The sequence below is a fragment of the Bipolaris maydis genome, assembly GCF_028858645.1.
Source record: "Bipolaris maydis strain C4 unplaced genomic scaffold PSV08scaffold_1, whole genome shotgun sequence".
NCBI lineage: Eukaryota > Fungi > Ascomycota > Dothideomycetes > Pleosporales > Pleosporaceae > Bipolaris > Bipolaris maydis.
Window position 1 is genome coordinate 1,249,133 of NW_027093857.1, and position 21,722 is coordinate 1,270,854.

At 51.7% G+C, this 21,722-nt stretch overlaps 7 protein-coding genes across 7 annotated transcripts; 3 read left to right on the forward strand and 4 right to left on the reverse strand.

The window, feature by feature from the left end:
- Window positions 1–533: 533 nt before the first annotated feature.
- On the reverse strand, window positions 534–2,478 carry PSV08DRAFT_375996 (P-loop containing nucleoside triphosphate hydrolase protein; the record flags this gene model as incomplete). Its single annotated transcript, XM_014222657.1, has 3 exons — window positions 534–800; window positions 859–1,596; window positions 1,648–2,478. The coding sequence occupies 3 exons, from the start codon at window positions 2,476–2,478 to the stop codon at window positions 534–536; spliced, it is 1,836 nt and encodes a 611-aa protein (XP_014078132.1).
- Window positions 2,479–2,688: 210 nt separating this feature from the next.
- PSV08DRAFT_357891 (uncharacterized protein) lies at window positions 2,689–3,614 on the reverse strand (the record flags this gene model as incomplete). Its single annotated transcript, XM_014222658.1, has 2 exons — window positions 2,689–2,888; window positions 2,940–3,614. 2 exons carry the CDS (start codon window positions 3,612–3,614, stop codon window positions 2,832–2,834), a joined length of 732 nt encoding a protein of 243 aa, XP_014078133.1. The 3' UTR covers window positions 2,689–2,831.
- Window positions 3,615–5,666: 2,052 nt separating this feature from the next.
- PSV08DRAFT_213443 (Sodium:solute symporter family-domain-containing protein) lies at window positions 5,667–8,411 on the forward strand (the record flags this gene model as incomplete). Its single annotated transcript, XM_014222659.1, has 8 exons — window positions 5,667–5,771; window positions 5,825–5,993; window positions 6,046–6,146; window positions 6,199–6,667; window positions 6,718–6,800; window positions 6,850–7,217; window positions 7,271–7,557; window positions 7,614–8,411. 8 exons carry the CDS (start codon window positions 5,667–5,669, stop codon window positions 8,108–8,110), a joined length of 2,079 nt encoding a protein of 692 aa, XP_014078134.1. The 3' UTR covers window positions 8,111–8,411.
- A 1,013-nt stretch (window positions 8,412–9,424) lies between these two features.
- Window positions 9,425–10,000, forward strand: PSV08DRAFT_255224 (uncharacterized protein; the record flags this gene model as incomplete). Its single annotated transcript, XM_014222660.2, has 1 exon — window positions 9,425–10,000. A coding segment is annotated over exon 1 (511 nt), but the record flags the coding sequence as incomplete, so codon positions are not given.
- Window positions 10,001–10,418: 418 nt separating this feature from the next.
- Window positions 10,419–11,648, reverse strand: PSV08DRAFT_406457 (uncharacterized protein; the record flags this gene model as incomplete). The annotated part of the gene is made up of 1 exon (XM_014222661.1): window positions 10,419–11,648. One exon carries the CDS (start codon window positions 11,646–11,648, stop codon window positions 10,419–10,421), a length of 1,230 nt encoding a protein of 409 aa, XP_014078136.1.
- Window positions 11,649–14,685: 3,037 nt separating this feature from the next.
- PSV08DRAFT_376008 (vacuolar segregation subunit 7-domain-containing protein) lies at window positions 14,686–18,209 on the forward strand (the record flags this gene model as incomplete). Its single annotated transcript, XM_014222663.2, has 3 exons — window positions 14,686–14,774; window positions 14,913–15,728; window positions 15,837–18,209. The coding sequence occupies 3 exons, from the start codon at window positions 14,686–14,688 to the stop codon at window positions 18,022–18,024; spliced, it is 3,093 nt and encodes a 1,030-aa protein (XP_014078138.1). The 3' UTR covers window positions 18,025–18,209.
- Window positions 18,210–18,628: 419 nt separating this feature from the next.
- Window positions 18,629–20,600, reverse strand: PSV08DRAFT_213456 (polysaccharide lyase; the record flags this gene model as incomplete). Its single annotated transcript, XM_014222664.1, has 2 exons — window positions 18,629–20,238; window positions 20,357–20,600. The coding sequence occupies 2 exons, from the start codon at window positions 20,598–20,600 to the stop codon at window positions 18,743–18,745; spliced, it is 1,740 nt and encodes a 579-aa protein (XP_014078139.1). The 3' UTR covers window positions 18,629–18,742.
- Window positions 20,601–21,722: the final 1,122 nt, after the last annotated feature.

The window sequence follows — 21,722 nt, forward strand, 5'->3', positions numbered from 1 at the left end:
CGAACCTCCCAAGCACAAAGACACTTGAAAGCATCCCACCTCTCCAGCACAACACCTTGTTATAACCTCCCATCCCTATCTTTATCCACGGATCCAGAACTACTTTGGCTCACCGACAAATACTGCACTATCCTTTCTCTTCATCTCCAAATACAGAACTAAACCTCATTATTCTCATACTTTCAAAGTCTTTGTTATCCCTTTAGTGAATAGCCGCCAGTCACACGTTGTCTCGTCTTCTGCTCCATGCACCACATCTTCCGTTCCCTTCGGTCTACCTCAAACGCTGGCATCAGGTACTGCATGGAATGAAGAAGCAGAAAAACGAAGATAGCAAATCGAAAACTTTGACATGTGTGTCGCAACCCAAGTGAGCATTCCCATCACCCATTTTTCTGTACTGCAGTAGCACAGTAAGTGGTCCGTAGTATACATTCATGTAAGTCATGGCAGGTATATTGCATCATATTCATCTCAAAAATACCAGCTATTACCATTTTCATTTTTTTAAAACCCTTCTGACTTATCCACCTCTATTTCTTCCCCTTACCCCGTGCATTGAAGGTCTTCAATGGATCCACTTTCCCGTTCCGCTTAACCACTTTCCTCCCCCTACCCTTTACGAACCTCTTACGATCGGGTTTCGGGAGATTGAGTCCGACAAACCCGACATCCTCTGGCTTTTTACCTCCAGGTAAAAGGTAGTCTGGGACGTGCTTGAGATGCGGTTGTATCCTAAGGGGGTGGTTGAGAGTCTGGTCGTGGCGAAGATGGGCAAGGGCTTCGGGGTTTTCTTCGAACTAGAATTGATGTTAGGGTGGCTCAGCGGAATGGATGGGAGGGAATGAATGAGCTTACATATCGCGAGAGCTTCTGCGATTTGGCGAGCTCTGAGTGGATTTCTTTGATGCGGGCTTCTCGGATAGCGATTCGCGTGACTGACTTGAGCGCGTCTGCAAAGCGGTATCGGAATGGCTCCAGGCGTTTCATATCGAAGTTGTAGTTTTCTAGCTTTTGGCCTTCTTCTTGATGCTTCTCGACCTTCTTGAGAACTTCCTCGTCATTTTCGCATCCAGCGAAGCTTGTGGGCTTGTGTTTTCTGTACTTTTCCTTGGGAATGATGAATGAAATGGCGGTTCCAGACTTTCCTGCTCGCGCAGTCCTTCCTATCCGGTGGAAATAGGACTTGTAGTTGCCAGGGAAGTCGAAGTTGAGGACACAGGCAACATTCAGGAAGTCGATACCTCGAGAAACGCCTGAGTCTTTGCTGTCGTTATTCCTCTTTGCTTTCTTCTTCTTTGGCTTCGAGTCCTCGTCTTGGACTCCGACCACGTCATTCTCGTCACTGGCGATGAGAATGTTATACACATTTTTGTTGAATTCCTCCACGATGTGAGTGCGTGACGCAAGCGGAAGTTCTGAGTTGAGCACGGCGCTCTTAATTCCGAATTGTTCGAGGAAAAGCTTAACGCGATATGACCGGTCGACATCACCAACGAAGACAATCGTCTTACCCTTGATCAGTTGCAATTTGAACATGGCGTAGATCAAGAGAAACTTTTCGTCTTCAGCAACCTTCAAAACATATTGCTTTACCTGCGATGTGTCAGTATGCATTTTCAAGCTGGATATGCGCGTATGGCTTACCCTTTTCGAGTCTTTGTCAAGGTCGGCAAGCTTGAGAATAACAGGATCGGTACACAACAGGCTACCGAGAGCTTCGACGTCGGTAGAGAGGGTAGCAGAGAGAACAATCTTTTGCACGCCAACGGGTATCTCACGAGCGATGTTGGTCATGTCCTCGGCGAAACCATAGCCGTTTATCAAATCACCTTCATCCACAACCAGTGTACCAAGGTCGTTGACGGCCAATGTAGAGTTATTGATGTTGGTCCATGCCCTCGCTGGTGTAGCCACAACCACTTCTGGCTTATCGGCGAGCGCTGCTTTCACGACGGCGTCCGACTCCTTGCCCGCAATGTTCCGTACCCTAATCTCCTGGCCACAGTGTTGTGCGAGGGATTTGGCGACATTGGCAATCTGCTGGCACAACTCTCTTGTTGGAGCCAAGATGAGCGACGTCTGTTTCCGTTGCAGTGTTTTGTGTAGTATGGGAAGAAGGTAAGCAGCTGTCTTTCCTGTGCCCGTGCCTGATCTAGCCAGAATATCGCGGCCTTCTAGTGCTAGCGGTATGGCCTGTGACTGCACTGCCGTGGGCGACGCCCATTTCAGATCGCGGATTGCTCGCAACAGGCGGGGCTCCAGCTGGAGTTCGGCAAAAGATGCGACAGGCGCTGGCTCTGCCGCTTTGGCAGCTTTTGTGGATTTCTTGTTCTTCGGCGTCGCGGTGGTCGTTACGGGTTCGGTCGCGGTCGCTGCAGGTTGCGAAGGTTCGGGCGAAGTGCTGCGCTCAGAGTGTGACTCGTCACTTGACATTTCTTCTGGCACATCGTGCTCGTTCAACTTTCGCTTTGCCATTTTTAAATGTGTCGCAAAATTATGTGCTTTGCAATGGCGATGTCAATGTAGTGTCGTCCAAGTTGTGCGCGCAATCTGAAGGGCAACTTCTAACTTTTTTGACGCTAACGCGGGCAATTGGCTTGGCAAGCCCCACCGCGGAGGAGCCATGGCATTGCCGGGCGCCTACGTACACTTTAGACATTCTTCACTTGCACACATTCAATCCGGAAACATTACTTGTCATTCTAGACACATAGGTTCATTCCATTGCAAAATCCATGTTAGATCACAAAAACAACAAGTATCGTTACATCCCCACCAGAAAATGATTTGCCCAGCTGGTGGCTCATTGAACCCGACTAGTCACGTGCTCAACCTATCGATCCAATCAGGCCTTGGTTCGACTTGCAGTAATCATCACAGGTAACCTAGGTTGTCTTGTCAGCAGCTGTCGTGTCCAGTCGAAATCAGATACTAACCCTAGGCAAGTTCTTCCGTGCGCCATCTTGCGCCGTTCGGTTCAACTTGACTACCCATTCCGTAATCTCTGGACTTTCCAGATCTTTGAGCGCCTTCAGAATCGCATCGACGGTTGCCTGATCCGGTCCTTCGTTACTCGTGCTCAACAAATCGATACCTGGTAGTGTCTTTGTGAGGTTGGTCTCTGTCGAGTAGCTCGCATAGTAAGGCACTCTGTTGGCATCGCATCCCCATACCAAGATTGCGAATCGACTGGTAGCACCCTTCAGAATCCCAGTTGCTGCAAAGTCTAGCACAGCCGGTTGATGTGGGTCCGGGGTATCAACGCCGTATGTAGTGAATATGGTGCTATTGCCTAGACGCTGAAACGAAAAGAGGTCGTTTACCAAACCCGTCGGGTTCGAGGGGTCGACTGGAGTTGGGTCGTATTGTATATTACGCATTGCGACATACTGGGGATTCGTGGCGAGGATCATCCACCATGGCTTGAAGTAGAAGCCCACAGGCGGTGGGCACCATGGTTTGCTATGATGATGTTGGCCAGTGGTATTAAAAAATGGCGGGATGCGGGCGTGTACACCCTCTGGGCCAATCTTCCGCGGGCAACCGTCGGGAGCGTAACGAGCGGATGCCAGAAGCGCGAATGCGCTCGTAAGAACTGCACTGAGAATCATTGTGTTGATTTAAGAGAGTACAGCGAAGAGTGTAGGGTTGTGTGTTTTAATATATGCTTTTTCAGCTAGACAGCCAATATATACCTGGTTAGGAAAGAGACTGAGACTCGTGCATATACCCCTGGGATTACGAATAACAGGCGGCGTACATGGAATTTTGATAGGCTGCACAGGCTCGTAGTCGTACGAGATTTCAGAAGCCGTCTTCTCATTCAGCTTCTGCCGTGTATCTGCATTCGTCCGAAATTGTATGATGCTTCAGCGAGAGCCAATGGCGACAATAAGCGGACAACTCGGATGCAGTAAGAAAGTCTCCGCAAGCAAGGCTCAGGATCGTCTTTGCCGTAGAAATGGAGGAAAGCGGATCGAGCCGCCAGATCTCTCTTCAAGCAGCACAAGTTCCGCCTCTTGTGAGATATCTCGTCATTCTATGTATTAGTTTTGGATATGGACACAGAATACTGTAGGCATAGATTGGAGGACCATAGAGCGCATTGAAACTAATCGGCCATACGTGAAACTTTGGGCTAGAGGTTTTACGAATACTTGAGGAACAACATGTGTCTTCTGTATCTATTCGTAATAAGCTTTGGTCTCTGAGAAACATTATCAGCTTACGGAGTCATGGTCGACCTCGTGAGGCGCTGACAAGCCCATGCGCATGTTAGCTGAGCAGTACTATCGTCGAACAAAGTTGTAGTGAATGACAAGACTGACCCTTTAATGATAAAAGATCTAACTAGGGATACTTGACAATCTTAGCTGGATAGGTAGGATCTGACTGTGTATGGGAACAATCAGTTATACATAGCATAGCCGGTGCCTGAAAGTAGATCGACACGACCGTTGTCCGTCTCGTTGCTAACCCAGCGTGCTAACACTTATACATATTATCTTAATGACAGAGTACGAGGGCTCCACTGTAATTCAGTTATCCCTCCTCCGCGCCGCAAGAGTACTTGGAGAATGTCCAATAATGAAGCTCAAGCTTTTTGCTTACTACTGGCGGGCCGATTGGACAATGCTTGACACAACCTTATGTGCACCCGAGCATGGACAATTGCACAACCGTCGGTTCTACGCTGATCTTTACCGCCTCTTAGGTTAATCTTTCTGACGAAATCGATCTCCAAATCCGGCCTACAATCTTTCTCTCTCTCTTTCCTTGCACACATAACACGCCAACACAGCCTCCCAGGGGAATGCATGAAAGACAACCACACTTCAAGATGGACATGATACACATTTTTGTCAGAGCAATCGAGTAACAATCTACCAGTCAGATGCAGGTCCATCTGTGCCGTGGAGAAATACGGTGGCCAGGGTGCACAACCTGCACGGCCGACTTCGGGGCCCACCGTCGGCGCCATGTCATTGGATCCCAGCCCCAGCTTATCTCGCATCCTATGTTTACCTCATCGAAACCTCCAACACCATCTACATCTCGATGGGCCGAAAGTCTCCACGCCCAGCAACCATGTGCATACATATGCCGATCCCCACGCGACCGTTTTGTACATGTCAGCCACTAAGCGTTGAGATGGAAAAAATTTAGGTTCGCCATGGTAGGGCTAAGGCCGCCGCTGGTGTGGGGTTCAATCTTAGTGACAGTACGGTTACTTGGTCCCGTTCCCTTATCAGCACAAGCGAGGCCATCCCGCAAGAAAACCCCAACCAGCTCAGAAGCTGAGGGGAAGGAACTCTGCGATAAGGCCATGAATCGAAAAACCAAGCTGCGAAACCGGGGGTGGTCCGGCTTAGAATGGTTTGCAGCACAAGCCCGGCTCTTTTAGTCTTACCCCAGGTGCTGGAAGTCTAATCTTTGGCCACTCATGTGTGGCTATCAAATCTAGAAACGTGCACCTTTCATGTGTGTGCGTCTGGAGATGCTGGAGATAACAAGTCTTGGTACCAATGGATTTTTTTTCACAGATATTTAGGGCCGATGTCGACATGACGGAAATATAGATGCCCTCGATCACCCCCTTGAGGCAGAAAAAGGTCACAAAGCATTTTGGACCTCAATTCTCGTACTCCACAACATAGCTCGACATGGCCGGTGGCGGTACACCTATCGGGCCCTCAGCTTCCCCTCTGGGACAGGGTTGGGGCTACGGCATCGTTCTTGGTATCGGTTTCCTCTTTGCACTTGGCATGGTAAGTCCTTTTTTCGATGCAATACTTGAGTAACGTGCGCTGACAGCTTCAAGGTCTTTACTACCTGGGTTCTAAAACGCTACAACAATGAATTGCAAACTTCTGAGATGTTCTCGACTGCCGGACGTACTGTGAAATCTGGTCTCGTAGCTTCTGCGGTTGTGTCATCTTGGACATGGGCAGCTACGCTATTGCAAAGTTCTTCTGTCGCATTTCGCTATGGTAAGCAATGAAGCTGGTTATGCTGGCAGAACTAAAGCTGATGGTTTTCCAGGCGTTTCTGGACCCCTTTGGTATGCTGCTGGAGCTACTGTCCAGATTCTGTTGTTCGCTACTGTTGCCATTGAGCTCAAGAGACGAGCACCAAATGCCCATGTAAGCAATTGCAATCATTCACGCTAACATACATATACTAAACATGTATTAGACATTCCTCGAGGCTGTCCGTGCTCGCTATGGAAAGGCGACTCATTTCGTCTACATTACCTTTGGGCTCTTCACAAACATTCTCGTAACAGCCATGTTGCTCACTGGCGGGTCCGCCGTCATCAGCTCCCTGACTGGAGTGCCCACGGCAGCAGCCTGTTTTCTTCTTCCCCTCGGTGTTGTCGTGTACACCATGTTTGGTGGAATCAAGGCTACTTTCCTTACCGACTACGTTCACACTGTCATCCTGCTCATCATCCTTCTCATCTTTGCTTTCACGACCTACGCAACTGGTGACAGGCTTGGATCGCCAGGGGCCGTTTACGATCGACTGCAAGAGCTCGCATCCACCACACCCGTGCCCGGAAATGCTGGTGGAAGCTATCTGACGATGAGGAGCAAAGAGGGTGCTATTTTCTTCGTAATCAACATCATTGGAAACTTTGGCACTGTCTTTATGGACAACGGCTGTAGGTTTTTCCAGAGTAATTTCTCGTGTGCAGAAGCTAATTCGTGGCAGACTACAATAAGGCTATTGCTGCTTCCCCAGTCCATGCTCTTCCCGGATACATCATCGGTGGTCTTTCTTGGTTTGCCATTCCTGTAAGTTTCTTGCAAGATTTCTTCGTAAGCTTTTGTTGACATCTTACAGTGGCTCTGCGCAACAACCATGGGTCTCGCGGCCCTCGCACTCCAACACACAGAGTACTTCCCCACGTACCCTGCGGCTATGGACGAAGCATCCATCAGCGCTGGACTCACCCTTCCATATGCTGCAGTTGCTCTCCTCGGATCTGGCGGTGCCGTTGCAACTCTCCTTATTGTATTCATGGCTGTGACTTCTGCCTTTTCCGCCCAACTCATCGCCGTGTCCAGTATCTTGACATATGACGTTTATGGAACTTACATCAACACAAATGCGAGCGGTCGCCGTCTTGTATACACCTCTCACGTATGTGTTTGCGGCTTTGGACTGGTTATGGCTGCATTCTCGACAGGATTGTGGTATGCAGGTATTAGGTGAGTTACACTCAAGTCTATTTTACAACCCGAAACTCGCTAACATTGAAAAGTATGGGATGGCTGTATGTCTTCATGGGTGTCATAATCTCATCTGCCGTTCTCCCCGCCACTCTTACCCTTATGTGGAAGGGCCAGAACAAATGGGCAGCCACCCTCTCCCCCGTCCTAGGATTATGCTGCAGCATCACTACCTGGCTCGTAACCACAGCCAAACTCAACGACGGCGTCATCACTGTAGAAACTTCTGGTGCCAACAACCCAATGTTGGCTGGTAACGTCGTTGCCCTAGTATCTCCCATGATCTTCATCCCTGTCTTCACCCTGATTTTTGGAGTTGGTAAGTGCCTCTTTTTTCCGCAGACACCGATATTCCGGCTAACTCAACCCGCAAAGACAACTACGACTGGGTATCAATGAAGAACATCCGTCTAGTCGACGATTCAGACGTCACAGCAGCCGCAAACTTGGATCTCGAAGCCGTACACGGCCGACACGGCACTCTCTCCCCTGAAGCCGAAGCCGAAGAACAAAGAAAGCTCTTCCGGGCCTCGAAAATCGCAAAAACCACCACCGCAGCATTGACTTTGATCCTGCTCGTCCTCTGGCCCATGCCGCTCTACGGCACCGGCTACATCTTCACCAAGGCTTTCTTTTCCGGCTGGGTTATTGTCGGCATCATCTGGCTCATGTGCTCCACGATGGCTGTGGGTGTTTATCCGCTGTGGGAAGGTCGCCAGAGCCTCGTACGCAACTTTGGCGGCATGTGGCGCGATGTTACAGGCAAGCCGCGTCGGTCAGGTCCTGTGACGGTGGTTGAAGGGGAGAAGACGGCCGATTCCGGGGCGCAGACGCCTACAAAGGAAGCGGAGGCTAAGTCGTTGGAGAAGTAAGGTGGGAAAAGTGGGAATTTGTGTAGCTCTGTTTGAAAATACCCCCGGATGTTAGAGTACCAGATGTGCCGACTTGCAAATTCAGTCTTATTGTTTATCCGTAAATGCAAGATGTCTGGTTGTCAAAGATTTGCGAAAGAAACATCCTGGCAGCCTCACATTGGATTTCCGAATCCAAGTTACCCGTGATGATCTGTGCAAGGGCTGTTTCGCTATGACTAGCCTATCTTATGACACTGTGGAGGCGCATTGGACGCTTTCGATGTATCTAGTCCTTTGAGATTTAACCAATCTTGTATCATGAATTCCTTCGCCGACTAGTGCACGAGTCGGACCTGGCGCTTTCCAAGATCCATGAAATCAACTCCTGTGATACACAGATGTATCAGACTCCATCACTCTTTAATAGTTCACAAACTAAGCGATAGTAGCAACTGTATCAATCTTGCGTACTTCTATAAGCTTAACAGTCATCTTCGTCTATATGGCGCTTCCCTGTGCTGAACAAGACAAGCTTTTAGTAGTAAATTCTTCTCGTAACTCTCTACATTATCCTCTATCTGCAACTCTGGTGACTTTGCACATTGAATACACCATTGGTATTTGATATGGGCAGCCTGGACGAGGTTTGGGGTTTTCGCCCGTGTCAATTGCTGTAAGTTTGCACTTGTATGGCATCTTCTGTAACAATGTGATCACGTATTTAGATCACACGGTTTTTCAGCACGAGACAACCATTTGAATGTATTTATCTCATACCTATCTTGCCCTTAGCTGAACAATTGGTGTGATGTAATGTTAGTTTGCCTGACTTTATCAAGTTTCTATACTCCTTCTAGTAGATATCTATGCTCCATCTATCTATCAGGCTGCCAGTAGGTTGAAGGTAGGGGCTAGACTACTTTGGGAATCGGATATCAGCAGCCACACGCTACCACGCACCAACACAGTGAAGGTGTCTGCTGGCCGTCAAACAGCCCAGAAGCTTGGGATATTCACGAGTGATACCCGATTAAAAAAACAATCTCAAGCACGGTCCCCTCGGTTAGTATCTGGTGTGAAAGGATGCGCTGAGTCAGTCACAAAGGAAGCGTCTCGGCGCGAATAACTTTACAACGCCGGTAACAGCACGCGCCCACTTCTACTTACGTCTATAACACGCAATGCTCGGCCAAACAGCTATATCCACATTTACAACTTGATTGCGCAATCTGTTACATACTTGAAGAAAAAAAACACAAGAAGCTCCGCAATCGTTGCGGCGTAGATTCAGCTCCAACCCGGAAACGCCCCTCCTCCCCCACCATCACCATCACCATCACCACTACGTAGTAGTACTAGGATAATCAGCACATAACCTACCCCAAACCCCAGCAACCATGAACAACTCCAAATACGCGCCCAAAACCCCCGCGGAAAAACTGGCCGAATCCCACAGCACACGGCTCAAAAAAGACAAAGACCGCATAACCCGGCTCCTGACGCGACTCCAATGGAAAGCCGAACTCGTCATGCTCTCGTACCTACGCACCCTGGACCTGCTCCGGACGCCCAAAACCACCAGCACATTCGCACCGTCCATGTTCCAACTCGACTTCTTCGAATTCTACACGCTGCTCGAACGCTACCTGGTCTCTCTACTCTCGCTCTTCCACATCTCCATCTCGTCCTCGCTTCCCCAGCAAAACTTCAACTACCTGCGGTACGAAACGAATCCAGGGCTGCGCCGCACACGGCCAATGGCGGATCATGCGTTCCATGCTAATCTGCTCGAGGCGCTGGATGATCCGGACGGTCCGTTTAAGAAGTGTCTGGGGGAAGGGGAGGTGAGGGTGCAGCTGGGTAGGGCGAAGGAGTGTAGGAATATGTGGAAGGATGCGGATTGTAAAGGAGGCGGGGAGGCGGGGAGGCTGGGGCTGCAGGAGTTGGGGATTGAGGTTATGTTGAGGGGGATTTTGGCCGGGTGTGAGGAGGCGAGGGGCGTGGCGATGGGGTATCAGGGGGGCGAGGGGGATGGGGCGGGTGCGACGAGTCGGGAGTTTTTTGAAAGAACGTATGAGGGCGAGGGCATGGAGGTGGAGGAATTTCCGTATGAATATATGGATGATGCGATGGATTTGGATTAGGTTGGTGGGAACGGAGGGGAAAGTGTGTTTTGCTAGAAGAAAAGAGGTTTTTTGCTGCTTTTTTTTTTGGTTGTATGATAAAATCATAGAGTTTCTTTCTTCATGTTTAAAGCAAGTGTACTTTGGAAAAAGAATCGAGGCGATTGGGGTATTTCCATCTTCTCATATCTTTGGTAACAAAACTACTCTTGCATCAAACTATCCGCACGGAACCTGTTGCCCTCTGCTTTACCTGCTTTCTGTACACTCTTCACTCTCTTCTCCTCTTCAGCCTCCCACTTGCACCTCTCTTTGCAGTCCCAGCATACGCTCCGCTTGCAGACGCGCATATCGTACTTCCACTCATGCCTATTCAGCATCTCCTGGCAGTGGCTACAGTCCAGCGGGATGACGATAGATTCCAGATCGCCTTTTCGCCTTGCAATACTCAATCCCTTGCTCGTCCTGGTGCGAATGGTCATCTCGCCCGAGGCATCGCAGTCTATGCCGTCAAAGACGACCAGTTTGTCGAACTTGCACCACCATGCTGGGCGTCCGGTCTTTTCTGTGCATGCACGTATCGAGGAGCTGGTGAAGGCATTGGTGGCGCCACCTGGGCCGGGGATCCAGCATCCGTTTTCTGGCGTTTGCGGAGGGGTGAAGATCCGGACTTTGTTCTCGCTTCCTGGGGTCTTCTTGGGGGTTAGGTTGAGACGTTCTTCCAGGAGGGCGGTAGGAGAGCGTAGTGCGGCCTTGGATTGCGTCTTCGAGTTGCGAATTAGGGCATAGCGCTGCTCTAGTTCTGAGCAAGGTTGAGATGGAGAGAATGAAGTGGTATTTGTTGCTAGATTTAGCTCTGCAGGTCTGCGGAGACGCGCTATTGAGGTTTTCTGTTGGTGTGTGGCTGGTTTGCCCGGGGTGGCCTGCTTTGGCGACATGGATGGAGTGAAGGCTGTGGGTTGCGACGAAGGCACATGGTCGTCGCTTTTGGACATTTGGACATTGTAGTTGTTTTCTTTTGGCGTTGTTGTGGATACATCCATTGCAACCATGGGAGGGTCTTCGGGAGCAGTCTCACTGAACACGCATTGTTCGGAGACCCGAGACCGAAGAGGCGATTGCTCTACCAAACCCTCTAGAGGTGAGTCGATCCGTTCAGCAGCCTTTTCAGGTACCGGTGAAACGAACGTCTCTCTTGTGCACGCACCATCAACCTCTGCCGTCACCTGTGGGGGACACAACGTTGGTGGCTGAAGATCTAGTTCATCAAAAAGAAAAACACCTGAATCCTCTTTTCCTGGGTCGAGATCTAGGTTCTTTGGTATAATGATATTGGGAATGTCGACTTCATCACATGTTGTATGTGTAGCAAGCAGTGGTTCACGTGCCAGCTCCTCTGTCTTGGAGCTCTTCCAGAAACTAAAGGACGGCATGGTGATGAAGTAGCAAAATGAAAGAGGGTAAACGAGTGTAGAGAAAGACAACCAAGGCAAAAGCAATTCAGGAACCGATCCTGGGGTTTATATCTTATCTTACCTTTCTTTTTGTACTTCAAACACCTTGGCCACCTGTACACTTGCTTCAATGGCAGAGTATTCCCTAACCCCTACACCCCAGTGCTTTGCCCGTACATACTTACTGTGTACGTACACCCTGTCCCGTTGATGTTTCGTTTCGTAGTTTCAGGCCATAGAAACATTACTCGGGAAGGTGAGAACTTCATTTGTTTGCATACTCAGCCCCGCCAGGAAATGAGGTCGAGTATGGTTTTGAGTGAGGTCATGGCATGTCGCGACACAGTACATGGAAAAACAAGAGGCATGGTTACTTTTGCCTCTGTGGTTTGAAACATTGCGGTGGCTGTGATTGGTTGGGTTTGGTTGGTGTGGAGGGATGTTAACCAAGGTGCAGGGTAAGCGTGTGTCAGGTGGAAATTGAACGTGTTTATGCCGATGGGCGTATGGAAGAACAGTAGAAGGACAATGGACGGCAGAACGGGAAACATGTTTATGCCGTGGTAGTGGAGGTATGAGAGGAGGGAATGTTCATGCAGAGGGGCAGTGAGAGATGAGCGGTTGTTCAAGTGCGAGAAGGAGGTTATGGCGAGAGAGTGCAATGCACCTGCTGTGGAAGGCGTAATGATAAGGCAGAGGATACAAGTAGGAAAAGCAATTGGAGGCTGAGGGGACGACTTCATTGCTTGCTTTGTGGCTGCATGGGGCTTGGAGGTGTGGAAAGGGCAACTGACCAACGTCACGTGATACCCCGCAAACATCCGAACAGGAACCATTGACAAACAGATTGGCATTGTTTCACGGGTTGCATATTAAAAGGTACTCGGCTTGCTGGTGGCACTGCGGCGATGACGGTTTAGGCATGTGACTTCGAGTTACCTTGTTTCTACCCGTCCATCCGGTGGACGAAATTCCCGGCACTCCAAAACGGCTTGTACCTGATACTGAGAATAGTCAGCGGGACTGCTTACCCACGCATTTTTTACGTCTTTTATCACTGCTCTGAGTCTATAGATATTTCTTTTGAACACGGAGAAGAAAAAAGTTGAAAAAAAAACAAAATGCTATCATAATATTTTCGTGGTGCAATGACGCCCTGGAGTTGCGTACTTTCTGGTGCGTCATCGATTTTGGTGCTAGTTGGGTGGCCTGCCTGGAGTCCCGGCATTTTGTCCACCAGGTGCCGACTTCAATGCACACGCACAAGGTGGCTGTGTACGCAAGGTCTCGACCATTTGCTGACAATATCAGCGTACAACGAGACTATTTCCAGCAGCTGCAACAGCCTCGTCTAAAAAGAGCTCACGAGGACTTGGCAGGTTGGGGGCTGGTGCTCGGTATCCGGGAGAGTTGTTGGTGACGATAGGATGATGTGACGAGACCAATTCCGGGCAGATGGACGGAGAAGGAAAGATGCAGGCTGTGCTAGGAACAGCAAGTGGCTGAGTTATGTTTGCCCCCAAAAAGACGAGGCGGATGGGGGATCAAAGTGGGATTTCTGTGTTTGGAAGCGGCTCCATGTGGCTAGGTTGTGCTCTGGAGGTCCTCAAGTGCTGATCAACAATACAAACAGTGCAAGATGGTGCGAATGAGTCGTACAGCTCCGAGACGGGCCAGGACATGGACATGGTCTGGACAGGATATGCGGGCAGTGGCAATGTCCTGGATAGTCTGGTATGGTGTTATCACGGCGAGTGGGGCAGCGCATTGTGAGGCTGCAAAGTCGACCAAGCCACTAGTCATGTTGTCTGCTGTTGCGCAGGCAACCACACCGCCCACGATGATTTCAATGCGGCTCCGACGAGCAAACCATGGTTTGCAAGACAGGCGACGGGCATGTAGGGCAGAGTTTGGTCGAGACTAGCACACGCTGCTTTTGCTGCCTGTGGTGGTTCCGAGGGCGAGCAAAGTGTGGTAGTGGCGCAGACGAGTGAGGGCGAGGGGAGCTGATTCGCCCAGCTGCAGCGGCCGTCTGAGGTGAGGACGAGCCGGCCCTCGGGCACGCAGCGGCAGCGAACAGAGTGTCAGACGGCAGAGACTTGCTGTGGTGCGTGGGCGAGGGGTGGGGTGGCCGCACGTGGAGGCGTCTCAGTCGTCGTTGTTGCATGCAGCGTCTCGTATGTACGTACGACCATGTGTGGATGTGTGGTGCTGTGTGCCGGCTAGAGGCGTGCAGAGGTGGTGAGTGCGCACTAGTGAGCCTGACGTACCGTGTGTCTGGCCGAGCGCCACTCGAACGGCCAGAGGGCTCGTAATGCCTGCTTTTTTTCCTGCCCTTTGCCGTGGGTGAGCGCGAGGGGTGCGAGGCTGCTGCTACTGTTGCTGGGAGCGTCTGGCGACCATGCAGTGACAGAGGCTGCTCCCACTCGCACTCGCACTCGCACGCCCCCCGGTGGTGGCCAGACGGACGGCTGAGCTCAGCTGACAGGGCCGTGGCGGGAGAGGGCTGTCATTCTGGAGTGGTGGTTGCTTGCAAGTAAGTATGTAGATACGTACATGCGTGTGTCCATGTATGGGGCATGGAGCATGTCCTATGTAGTAATGCGGCTGTGGCAGAGGGCGGGCTGGCGGCGATGCGCTGGCAGGTTTCGGTTCGTGCCTGGATCTGGCGTGGGCGTTGGCACCAGCAGCGAGCGTCCCCGTCGCATTCACCCATCCATCCGCATCCGCCCTCCGCCCTCCGCCCCTCGCCCCATTTGCCCTGCCTGCTCCCGACTGCAAGAAAAGAGAGCCGGCGGTGCGGCGCTCTTGTCCAACGACTGCGCGCCGCGTACGCCGTCTGTTCTGCTTCCATCCGCCTCGCCTGCTTTGACCGCCCATTGCACCCGGGCCTCGCTGCTATCCAGGCCCCAGTCGACCGTCGCCAGCGAGTGACGCGCTCCAGCCAGCTCAGCATCAGGATGCCACGGGTGCTATTGCCCATTGAAGCAAAAGCACGTCCTCGACCACGCCCATCATGACCGATACCGACACCGACTCTCTACGTCCTGCCGACGACGACGCCTTCCACTCCATCTCCGGCCGCCTCGAGACTGCTGAACCCGCGTCCGCGTCCACGTCGTCGTCGTCGTCGTCGTCGACGCAGCATTCACCACGCCAGCAGCCACTGCACCTCCCAAACCACCACCAGAACCAGAACCAGCACCCACCCGCTGCATCCACTGTGCCCACCGCGCCCCACAGCAACCCCGCCAGCAATACCGCTGCCTCTGCCTCTACCGCTGCCGCCACTGCTCCTGCTACTGCCGCTGCCACTGCTGCCACTGCTGCTGCTGCTGCTGCCGCCAACAACGCCTCAACCCCCTCGATGCGGCAACACACGCTGGCGGGCCAGCGCCCTCTCAACCCGTCCATCTCGTCGTCGTCACCACTCTCCTCACGGGAAGCCTCGCCTGCCCGCCCTTACCAGCGCAGTGTAGCCGCTGCCGGCTCGGGCGTGAGGCCTGGCTTCCGCTCACGCAAGAGCAGCACCGATGCGAGCCCAAGCCGAACATCGAGTCTCGCAAACTCGACCACGCCTGGCCCGTCGCCCACGGGCCCAGTGCAGCGTGCTCACTCGGCCACAAGCATACCGGACACGACTCCCGCAACGCAATCCTCCACGCCCGACGCTGCACGCGCACCGCGTTCTATCAAGGCCGCCCCGTCCAAGTCTGCCTCGGCCGACGCAGCACCCCATTGGCCCATCTCGCCGCGGCTCAAATCACCACCGCCCTCTGAAGACAGGCTCTCACACTCTCGGAGAAACTCACTGCGCTCGCAAATCAAGAGGCCAGAGACGCAGTCGACGCCTGCCATCATCGTCCAGAGCTCGTCGCCCGCCTCGCCGCCCCGTCTGGCCGTACCCGAGCACCCCATTGCGAGCGAGCCAGACGAGCCGACGCAGACTATAAAGGCCCCCCCTGCCCGCGGATCCAGCGGCCAGCCCACCAAGCTCGAAACCGTCCAAGAGTCTAGCTTGCCTGCCACATCCGGATTCCATGGTCTAGAGCCGCAAAGGTACGCTTTTCCCCGCAATGGCCCCACTGTTTGTCATCGCGACGCACGTTAGACTAGTCGCGGACCCAATTTCCGTTACCATCCGCAAACTTTGTTAACGCATTCTAGCTTTGTTTCTTCGCTCGTCACCCACAAATCCGATACGGATCGAAATGACGTCAACTCGTCCAAAGTCACTGAAGACCTCAGCTCAAAGCACGACTCCTTCAAACACGACCACTCCAAGCACACGGAAAGCGGCAGTGACAGCGCGTCAAAAAGCGCCAAGAAGGGCAAGATGCAGGAGCAGCGCTCGACCTTTGCCCAGCGGCCACAGCATTCCGTCTCTGCAAAGCCGTCGCTGTCCTCCATGTCAACACGCGCACGCGATCCGCCGCTACGCAACATGACGGTCGAAACCGAGACCGTGCCCTCGGTTGCACAGGCGTCGATTGTAAACCAGGACCGCTCCGCCTCTGGTCGTGCCGACGGCGGCATTCGTCTGAAGCCCAGCAATGAAACCATACGTCCAAAGAAGGAGAAGAAACCCCCCAAGCGAAAAGCCGCGTCCATCAATGCTGGCACCGGTAGGTTGCAACACATCTCGTACCCTCACCATACCCACACTCGGCCCGACCCTGGTGTGTTCTCCAACACACCCTCGTCTCTAGGCAGCCCCATGTCATACCGTTCGTACGATGACCGTCGCTCTCTGTTGGCCTTGTCTCCCCCACACGCAGAAATGCGCATGTCTTCGTCTTCTTCTCGTCCTCTCCATCTCATCTATTTTTACTCAAGCACTAACGCCAGCTACCGCACAGCTTCCTCCAAGGCGGACGTCTTCGAACAAAAGGTGGCAAGTGCAGTCGATGAGGCCGACTCCTCAGACTCTGATGCCACCTTCATCTACGAGTCCAATCCCCCCGACCCGCCTCACCGCAGTCGGGGACACCATTCACGCACGCCAAGCATGACATCACTAGCAAGCCTCACCAACCCACAACTTCAGTTCCGCGATAATCAAAAGCATCCAAGCAAGAAGAGTAGCACTAAATTTAAATTCACTAATCCGCACGTATATCCTACTATCGATGGAGACGATCGAGGCGAAGGTACTGTCCGCTCAGGCTCTGGGCGGGCTGGCGGAGGCAGCCACCACCATCACATCGGCGGCAGATACAACCAGGGCCGAGGTGGGTTAAACCACTTGGTCATGGACAGCGACTCGTCGATGCCTCAGTCTTCGCGCAATCGTGGACCGACTTCGAGAAACACATCGCAACCAAATAGCCCTCGTTTCCACACTTTCAGTGTTGGCAACGGACACAGCAACGGCTCCAAGAAGAATGGAGAGTACTCAGCTGCATATGACATTGACGCTGAGAATGCGGCCGATGACGAACGTACGCCACTCATCTCTGGCCGAAGCCCACGAGCCCGGACTCCTCGCCAAAGGAATAGCGCCAATATACGCCACCTGGAACGCCGGCATCACCGCGACGGCGGATGGTGCCGACGCTTTGCTGGGTGCTTGGTCCTTTCTATCCTGCTCTTGGTCGTCGTCTTTTGCGCTGTTGGACTTGTCTTTGCGACGACGAAGCCTCTCACAAGTCTTGTGGTACGCGACATTCAAAATGTCGTGGCAAGTCAAGAGGAGGTTATTCTGGATCTCATCGTCGACGCAGTCAATCCCAACATCATTGGAGTCACTGTTGCTGATATGGAAGTTTCCGTGTTTGCTAAGAGCAAGCATGTCGGCTCCGATACATGGTGGCGTGAGCATGGCAACGGGCCGCCTGGCGATGGGCAGCCCGATGACTTGGAGGAGTGGCAACCCGTTCAAGACCAGTCCCACCATGTGGACACTATTGCCCGCACCGCCGGAGTTGACGAAGGAACTGATCCCATTGAAGGCGAGCCTCGCACCATGTTACTTGGCCGCGTTAACCGTTTTGACTCGCCCTTGACTTTTGAGGGCTCGTTTTTCCAGCGGCATCGCGCAGAGTCCATTGGCGAACTTCGATTAGGGCATCCAGGAAACAAGACCGAAGCAGGGGGAAGCGAGCGCTGGGAAGAAGTCCTCCAACATCCTTTTGAATTGATTGTCCGAGGCAACTTCAAATACACACTTCCCCTGAGTACACAGGAGTTCAAGGTCCCCGTCACAGCCTCTCACTACTACGATCCAGACGTCGAAAAGAAGAAAAAGCCCGCCGCTTTGAAGGGACTTGGAAAGAGGAGGATTCTACCACCTGTACTAACAAAGCCCTGGGGACGTTATGACCGCAGAGCACTACTGCTCTGGAATCCCCAATAGCACATACTTGCATTCTGTATCACAAAGCTCGGAGATTTGGCGGTTGCACCGGTTCAATCTTCCAAAAGAAACTGATACCCTTCTAAACATGACATTACGACCCTATAGATTTGTCCCAATCCGGCAACTGTACATCAACGATTACATTGCCAATCTTGGCTTCACAGCCTTTACGAATTTCCTTGTTACTTCTGCGTTGCAATTGCACGCCATCCCAGCACCCCTTTGAAAAGGCTGTACGCGTTCCTTCTATTGCGAATGTCAATCTTTTGAGCGTACGGCCCTGCACTTTAGCGATGGTGTTTTTTTTTTCACGAAGCCTTGTTTTTTTTTTGCATTTTGACAACACGGACTTGTCTTCTGTTCTAATCAGTTTTTGCGCTGTTTGTCCTGTTTGGATTGATGATTGAAATGGATCGGTGTTGATCCGGACACATTCATTTCGCCTTGCCTCTCTTCTATGTATTTATACACACTCAGCGTATACTTGATTTGAATATCTTGTCTTCTTTTTTTTTTTGCTTCTCAATGACCGGCTAGGGTGCATGGAATAGGTATGGACAGGAAAACAAAGACATTTGCATTGCGTGGGAAACGGGAAATCAAAAGATTTTAGTCTTCATATTATTGGCTGGTTCTCTTTTTATGATTAGGCCATGTTGACGACACCTATGTGAGATGCAGGCGCGATGCATGGACGTTGCCAACGCCCCACATTCTACACAGCTTCCAAAACTAGACTATCCCACAGCCATCCCCTCCACTGTGTGCTTTTAGTAACTCTGACGTCTAGCCTGTTCTGCCCTTCTTTGAAAAGCCCCCGCGGAACTCCAAACTCCAAGCGTCTCCACTCCCCGGCCCTCGTAGCACCACGGTACGTATCCTGGCTATTAGCCAAGCTGGCACTGGTGATATTACCGATTTTAGCCTCGTTGAGCAAAATGTCAGCGCTGGATCCTTGGGAAAAGCCGGCAAGAGACACGACAAGTCTAGCAGCGGTACTATTTGCAGAGGGGACCGGGAAAGAAACCGACCAAGTCCCCAGTTTCGACTGGCCAAAGCACCAATCTCTCGATGGCGTGCTAGTACCGACGGTATACGTTAGATTGGCGGGACATTTATCTATGCGAGCGTGCTGTACTGGAATCGCCGGGTCTGCCAGATAAAACCCGTCTGTTTTGCGGTCGAAATCTCCGATTTGGAAGATGCGTTTTGTTCTGTTTGTAACAGGCCAGGTGAGTAACGGTAACGTTGTCGTCTTTCCCTTTACGATTTCAACATCGTTGTGCGTAAAGTTCGTTATGACATCTGCAATCGGCCTGCCGTTTCCCCACGCATACAAGGCATACGTGCCCGACCGTACGTCGCGTATACAGAACGAGCCCGTATCATCCGCGTAGGCCGTATAGTAATAATTCTGGCCCTGATCCAGCGTCGACACCGTCTCGTTGCGATTATCACCAAGAAACACTGCTGCCCCAGCCGCAGGCCGTCCATCACTCAGCAGCAGCTTTCCTTGCACCGCGCCGCGAGACTGATACGCTGTATTCTCAAACCACGCATACGGCCACTCTTTCTCCTCCTTTTCCCACCGCGCAACAGCATCCTGCCTACTCCCGCCATTCAAGTACCACAGCCAAGGTCCCCAAACCCGAGCATTCGCATTCCCCGCAGCAAACGAATCGCGGGACGAGGCTTGATAATGCGTCCCGTGCAGCATATTCAACTGCACCGTATCCCCCGTCTGGGACTCGCGATGCAGCATCAACTCCTGCTTCAACTGATCCCCATTCAAGTAGTCCTTACCAGCATGCAAATACCAACTCCCCACCTCGTCGCCCCACACCCCATACGCCGTCTGCTCGCGCAGAAAAGCAGCCCAGTCGTATTTGGTTAAGAATGTGCCGTCGCTCTTCTGCCATGTCTCGTCCTGCACCTTCGTCGGGTTTTGGTACGCGGAGAATGGTGGGAGCGGCCCGCTTTTCACGTTTGTAGAGGCGTTGGGGAAGGAGGCGTTGGAGAGGCGCCAGAGCGTGCGGAATTCACCTAGTGTGGGGAGCGCGCGGTTGATGAAGTATTGGTATGCGCCCGCGAGGTCGTCGTGGAGAACCCAGTGGAAATCACCTTCGACAGCGCGGAAGCGTATGTCGAGCCAGTTGGGGCCGGATGATGCGATGGATGCTGTGGTCCAGCGGAGGTCGGATGCTGCGCCGTCTATTATATGGAGGTGAGTTTTTCTTTTGGTTTAGAGGGGAAAAAAAAATATGGCGAACTCTTGTGTAGTTTCGTGGAGCGGTTTGGAATGCATGAGACTGAATGCTATTTTACGTACTGTAACTAACATAATGCCCTACCGCCTCGCCCACACGATCCTTTCCTTTAAACATTAATTTAGTCGCATACTGTGCGTTTTGCGTTACGTTCCAGAGCTCGTTTCCTAGGATCCATGTTGCATTTCCGATTTGGCGAAAGAAGCTCTTGGGTTGCTGGGGGGAGCTGTCATGGTGCGAGTATGCAGATGCGGATGCTACTACGCCTGCGCCACCGTAAACAAGAAGAGGCAGGAGAGACTTCATTTTGCGCAAGCATGTGAAGGAGGGGGTGGGTTGGGGCGGACCGCGAAAAAGGAAATAAATTGCTTTTGATTTTAAGCATTGCACCGTAGTTTATATACGTGTTCTGCCAGGGATCAAGCGCCATGCTAATTCATGGCGATCAATGTTACTTTACTTTTACTCTCTCTCTCTCTCTCTTTTTCTCTGTTTTCTCGGTGGATGTATACACCGAACCCGCCTTTCCCCCCTTCTCCGCATACTTTTTTAGAAACTGTTACAAGCGACTTCTCGAATTCCACTGCACACCTAACCAAAAATCCCTGAGCTCATTCACACAAGCACTGGATTTTCCTGTCATCTTTTCTGTCTCTACTATCCTAGAAACAGGGCGGGCGGGGGGAGAGGGCAGGGAAGTGTGGGTTTAATGAATGGAAGTGGCATGTCACACAGAGCGTCTGTGCTTCTATTTACGGCTTTTTTTCTCTCTCTTATTTCTTCCGTCCGATCGAGACGTGGCGCGGGAATTAGATACTTCCTGGGGTTCGTATTCGTATTGCCGGATCTACAGGATAAATGGAGAGTGGTGGAGGGTGGGGTGGGGAAAAGCCTGAATGGGGTAAGCAGAATTGGCGGGCAGAGACGGTAAAAAGCTTCAGTCCGTTGGCTTCGGCGAAACTGCACGCTTCTATTTATCGGAGCTCTAGGTTTTTAAAATTTTAGTTATGTTTAAATAAAAAAAACATTCTGTACATCAGTACTGCTTGAAAGCAATGAGTTCGCGGAGGTGGGATCAAGATTCAGTTAGCACCAGATTATGATGAAGATTAGAAATAGGCTACGATTTGGAGTTTTTTTGACAGAGGAGTGGGCAGGATGGACATGGCGCTCTTTCGCCAGAGGTGGTCTTAGGGGGGTTTGCACGGAGTGAAAGTATTGGTAGAAGCTAGCGCAGAGAATTGGCATGGTGATCCGCCTAGTAGGCTTTAGGTGATTGAGAACATATTGCATATGGTCTTGATATGTTGCTTATCCTGCGATACTTAGAGATCTGTACAAGTAGGTACGACTAGTCATTCTAGCAAGAAAGTAATTGGGATTCAATTACAAGACTAAGATTGCATTCAGAGGTACCAGCCGATCAAT